The sequence below is a fragment of the Aplidium turbinatum genome, chromosome 2 (genome assembly GCF_918807975.1).
Source record: "Aplidium turbinatum chromosome 2, kaAplTurb1.1, whole genome shotgun sequence".
Taxonomy (NCBI): Eukaryota; Metazoa; Chordata; class Ascidiacea; order Aplousobranchia; family Polyclinidae; genus Aplidium; species Aplidium turbinatum.
The window spans coordinates 25,711,247-25,716,950 of record NC_137473.1 but is presented as its reverse complement, the minus strand read 5'-3'; the positions used below and the strand labels follow the sequence as shown (position 1 = coordinate 25,716,950).

Below are 5,704 nucleotides of genomic sequence, written 5' to 3'. Positions count from 1 at the left end.
AAAACAGAAATTAGATTATGGATTTATGGCAAGGCGATCTCTATAACAGGCCTGGACACCACGTGCCCCCAGTCAAAAACTGGAAGCGGATGGTATAAATACACATTTCCTCAATAAGACTACATATTTTTGGAGTCAAAATATTTTCTGCTAAGCATGGGTCAATAGCAACTATTTGGGGGTGATGCAGGTTGTTTATGATATCATAATGATATCATTTTGGGTAAACTGCCTCACGCTAATTTGGGCAGTTGCATAAACAGACAGACTAATCAGTTTCATCAAATAATTTCATGTTTTTAGCTGCCCAAATCAACACGATGCATTTGTGAAAATTAATAAAATTAGCTATAGGCCTATAGCAAATTTTGTGTTTTGATTTGGGCAGTTTCACAAAAGTATTAGAGACATATTTTGGTGGCTGCCCAAATTGGCATGATGCAGTTGGTTAAATGCATTTCATACTATAGTTTGATCACCATGCAATACAATACATCAGTACGGGTGTGCCAAATGAAAATTTTGCGGCACATTTCTTGTGCAAATAAGAGGCTGTACTTAGTTTGATAGGTAAAAGATATTAATTTATAGTTTTTCTTAATTCATGCAATTTTGTAGCTTTTTATATAGCAATTTTTGCCCTAATAATTTTAAGATTTTGCCCGGATTCGCGACGTTTTGAAACAACAGGGGGGGCGGCTACCCCCCCTGGCTCGTACGGCTATGCCTTGTTGGATGTAATTGAGCAACGATTTATGATATGTATTCAATTGGGTCCGCACATATTAGGGGGTTGCTGTGTTACCAAATACGAGGCCAACATTAGAAGTTATGTGTTTTTAGAATCACAAGTTTTCAGAATGAACAGTTTGTTAGTAGCGTACTGTATATTATGATTACTGCAACTTAGAGATGGTTTTTTGCATGACAATGGAGTCATTGCTTTGCATAACTTATTGAGCAAAATATTGGACAAAGCAGTACAATGTAATGAAGTCATATTCATAAAAATCACTTACATATATACTGAAAAATTGTGCTAAGTTGGCAAACATTTAATTTTACAGCCAAAAATAAGCTATAGCAACACATTACTGACAATCTGACATGTTGCATCATTTGGTACATTTAATCCTTCCCGATTCAAGTACTGGTAAGCGGAATGGCCCGATTCGGTGAGTTCCCTATTCGGTGAGAGCCTTTTTCGGTGAGAGCCTTTTTCGGTGAGAGCCCTATTCGGTGAGTTTTTTTTTAAATTATTGCGCGCCGTAGCCTAATTATCATTGCCGTTATAGGGTTAGGGGATAGGGGTTAGGGGTTGGGGGATAGGGGATAGGGTTAGGGGTTTTGGGTTTTTGGGGGTTTTGGGTTTTTTTGGTTTTTTTGGGGGTTTTGGGGTGTTTTTTGGGGGTTTTGGGGTGTTTTTTGGGGGTTTTGGGGTTTTTGGGTGTTTTTTGGGGGTTTTAGGTGTTTTGGGGTTTTTTGGGGGTTTTGGGTTTGTTGGGGGTTTGGGTTAGGGGGTTTGGGGTTTGGGTTAGGGGGTTTGGGGTTTTGGGGTTAGGGGTTTTAATTAGGCTACGGTACCAGATAATTTTCAAAAAAAAATTCAAAAAAATCACTGAATAGGGCTCTCACCGAAAAAGGCTCTCACCGAATCGGACTCACCGAATAGTAGCAGACCCGGGTATAAGAGCCAAATTTTTCATAGTAAAAGAAAGTGTTGTCACTACAAATTTCCTCTTTTATTGTAACATATCCATTATCCAACTAAGTAGCCTAAACAATGGCTTGCAATTCATCAAATGATAAATTCTTTTCTATATTTATACTTGACAATCCCTCAAACACTTCCACTTCTGATAAAACCATTCTGTATGAGCAATTGAGCATAGATTGCAAACATGCCCTGCTGGCAGGGAATGGGATGGAAGACAGATTTTGGGATGGAAGACAGATTTTTGGATGGAAGATGGAAAATGTCAAGGATGGAAGATCTTGATGATGGGATGGAAGACAATGTTCCGTCATTCCATCAGTAACTTTCTAACGCTTTATCAAGACATGCAACATATTATGTTGCTTGCTGAAATAATTCGAACGGTACGTTCAAACAATAATTCAAACGGTACGTACCGTTAATCCTTAGGAAAATACTGCTGTTAAATTTTTAGCTTAAATTTAGCCTATGGTTTTTAGGTTTATTTGTGGCATATTCAATGCAAAGATCACAAAATCTGAAGATGGAAGAGATTTCTGAGATGGAATGGAAGATTTCTAAGATGGAATGGAGATGGAATAGAAGAAAATCTCAGGATGGAAGATGGAAAAAACGTCTTCCATTCCATCACATACCCTGCCTGCTGAAGTGCACAACTGCACATACAGAAGAAATGTCAATTCTCTAATGCAAAGCAAGCTTGGTCTTGCTTATTGACAGTTTTTCGGAGACCTGCTGAACATTTATAAAATATGTTCCTCCACAACCTTGCCAAATAATTTCTCAAGAGGATCTGTTGAAAACTAACTACCCATTGGCGTAACTACCCATTGGATCTTGTGGATAAATCCAGGGGCGGCACGTTGCCAGAGGGCGGCAAAATGTGATAACGGTTTAAAGTTTAAACGAACAAAGACAGTTACAGTGATTTATTCTCTGAGAGACTCACACTTAAAAGACCTACAGTAAGTTAACACTGATCTAAGTGAAGCCAAAAAATTAAACAAGTCATGCCTATAAGCTAATTTGCAACTTTTTTAGATTGTGCCTCACCATGTGGTATTTGTGACGGATTAATGATACTTATGCTGTTGAAGTAATGATAGAATGCCGGTTGTAACTTGTAAGCTATTAGCATTGTTCAGTTAACTTACCTTTGATAGTTAAGTTCAGATTAGTCAAGTTTATTTCACTATCGATAGGAGACAGGAATGGACCGTGAGGTCATCAAGTCAACTGCCACCTTTACCATCTGTCTGTGGTAGATAGACGGATTCCTCCATCTTTATGTGTGAAGATGGGTTAGGGTTAGGTTTGTGAAAGGTTTGAAGTTTCAGGTCTGAAATACATCACTTAGCTTAACTCAGCAAACTTCTTCTTCTCTCTCGTTTGACTTGTAGCAGCTTAGATTGGCAATGCCTCCTCGTGCAGCCAAGATACGGTAGTTGGGTCCAGTTGTCGAATACCAGTGATTCCACTTGGGGGTCGTAAGATGGAACATTCGTGGAGTATGTGTTGCATTGTTTGTTCTACCGCTCCGCAGACACATATCGGCGAATTATGCAACCCCCACCTAAACAGATTAGCTCCAGTACAGCCAACGTCACATCTGATCCTGTTCAATGTGACCCATGCCTTTCTTGAGAGGTCTGCTCCAGGAGGGATGGAGAGTGCTGGCATAACTGAAAACTGGGGAGGGATATGTGGCAGCTCGTTCCATTCTTGGGCCCATGTTTCCATGCAGCTGAAGTTCTTATCCACAAGTTGTATAGCGTATCGATGGAATGGGCGCCTTGATGATAGGCGTTGAGGTCTGACTGGTCCATTTGTTTGGGAGTGACTGTGGAGAAGGTGTTGAGGATCGAGTCTCGCATGTAGAGCCAGTTTGTAAGAGGCTTCTTCCCTACGGACATGAGCAGGAGCAATGCCAGCCAAAGTTGGCAGATAAGCAGTAGGTGTGGGGCGGAGACAGCCAGTGATGATGCGCAAGGTGTCGTTAATGCATACATCCATCTTTTTTGTGTGTCTGCTGCGGTTCCACACAGCTGAGGCATATTCGGCTGAGCTGTAGACCAAGGCTAGTGCACTTGTACGCAAGGTTGATGCTCGGGCTCCCCATCCTGTTCCTGCTAGGCTTCTCAAGAGGTTATTTCGCGAGGTAACCTTGGCACGGAGTGACTCGATGTGGGGTCTGTAGGTCAACTGCCGGTCAAGTTTTACTCCAAGGTAAGTTGGGTTTGCAGTGTATGGTAAAGGATTTCCTTTTAGCGAGACAGACAGTTGACGCTGAGATTCCCGATTATTTAGATGGAAAGCAGAGATTGTTGTTTTCGACGCATTCAGTTTGAGCCTCCACTTGTCCAGATAGTCAGCCACCAGTTTCAGGTCAATTTCAAGTTTTCTTTCCACCTCATGCCAGTTCCTGTGAGCATATAGAAGAGCTAGATCAGTGCTCTTCAACCTTTTTTGGTTTGGTGAACCCTTAAAGTTGTTGTGACGAACTCATGCACCCTGTTTACTTAAAAGGTAAACTGAGATAAAAGCGATATAAAAAATCATTATTTAATGACTGTTTTGTTGTTGCACATTATTAACTAACAACTCAAACCGAGGTATGATATCTTTTTCAATTGCTCCCCTCATCAATGGATCGATGTGTGTGATTGAATTTCTCTTTCGAGATTTGATTTCACACAAACAAGAAAAGCCGCTTTCGCATAAATACGTTGTTGGCATTTGAATAAGTACGGAAAGTGCCCTTTCTGCTATGCTTCTGTATTCTGGCACATTTAACAGGTGCACCCAAAAGTCAGTGTATGGTGTCTCTTTAAATAATACTTTCATACCAAAATCCGATTGGAGATCAATCAAATCTTCAATTTCTTTAGTAGGCCCGTCATAAATGAAAGGTTGTAATATGCAAGAACTGGCATTAAGTGTGGCATTCTGTTCAGCATTGAAATATTTCTCAAAGTTTTCTTGCAACAAATTAAGATGGGCATGAATAAGTGGCAACAGTTGCTCTTGACAATTGCTTCCATGTTCTTCCATGAAGTCGTGAAAAAGCGGAAAATCAGAGAAATTGTATGATGCAACTCGGTTCTGCCACGGCGGTAGTTTCTTCTTTATAGCATTGACTTTGGACATGCTTTCAAAAATATCCCCTTTCTTCCCCTGCAAATTCAGATTAAGTTTATTGAGGTGTTCAAAAATGGAAGCCATATACGCAACTTTTGCCAACCAAAAATTGTCACGAAATTTGCTAGCTTGTTGGTTATGTTCCTCTGTTAAAAAAAACTCCCAATTCTTCTCTAAGCAGAAAGATACGGCTAAGAACTTTGCCTCTGGAGAGCCACCGTACCTCCGTATGCAAGAGCAATTCTGTGAATGACGCGTCCATTTGTGCACACAACTTAGTGAACATCCTGCGTTTTTTTGCGCGGCTTCGAATATAGTTAACAATACCAACAACTTTCTGAATTACCTCTGCAAAAGTGGTACTGGCATCATTTTCGCCAATATTCTTTTCTTTATCTCCTCTTTTCATTTTCTTTGCGACAAGAGCTTCACGATGTAAGATGCAATGAACACCGACGCATTCAGGAGAAAGTTCTTTTATTTTTGTTACGACACCGTTGATGGATCCTGTCATTGCAACTGCACCATCAGTGGTAACTGATTTACATTTTTCCCAACTGAGTCCTTTCTCCTTCATATATTCATCCAATTTCTCAAAAATAGAATTGGCGGTTGCATTCACTCCCAACGGTTTACAGAATAAGTAATGCTCTGTAATTGTTTTATGTGAAATATCAGCAAATCTACAAAACACAATGAGTTGAGCTTCTGAAGATATATCAGTTGTTTCGTCTACCTGGATGGCAAACGAAGGCGCTTCCTTCAACTTTTGTATCAACTAATCCTCCAAGTCTGTTGATAAACTTTGACATCGGCGATAAACTGTGGTATCAGACAGAGAAATTTTTG

The 5,704-nt window shown here is 40.2% G+C and overlaps 1 protein-coding gene across 1 annotated transcript; it reads right to left on the bottom strand.

The window, feature by feature from the left end:
- Positions 1-4,279: 4,279 nt before the first annotated feature.
- Positions 4,280-5,369, bottom strand: LOC145788459 (protein FAM200A-like). Its single transcript, XM_082600225.1, has 2 exons — positions 5,202-5,369; positions 4,280-4,891 (listed from the first exon to the last, which is right to left on the bottom strand). Exons 1-2 carry the CDS (start codon positions 5,367-5,369, stop codon positions 4,280-4,282), a joined length of 780 nt encoding a protein of 259 aa, XP_082456351.1.
- Positions 5,370-5,704: the final 335 nt, after the last annotated feature.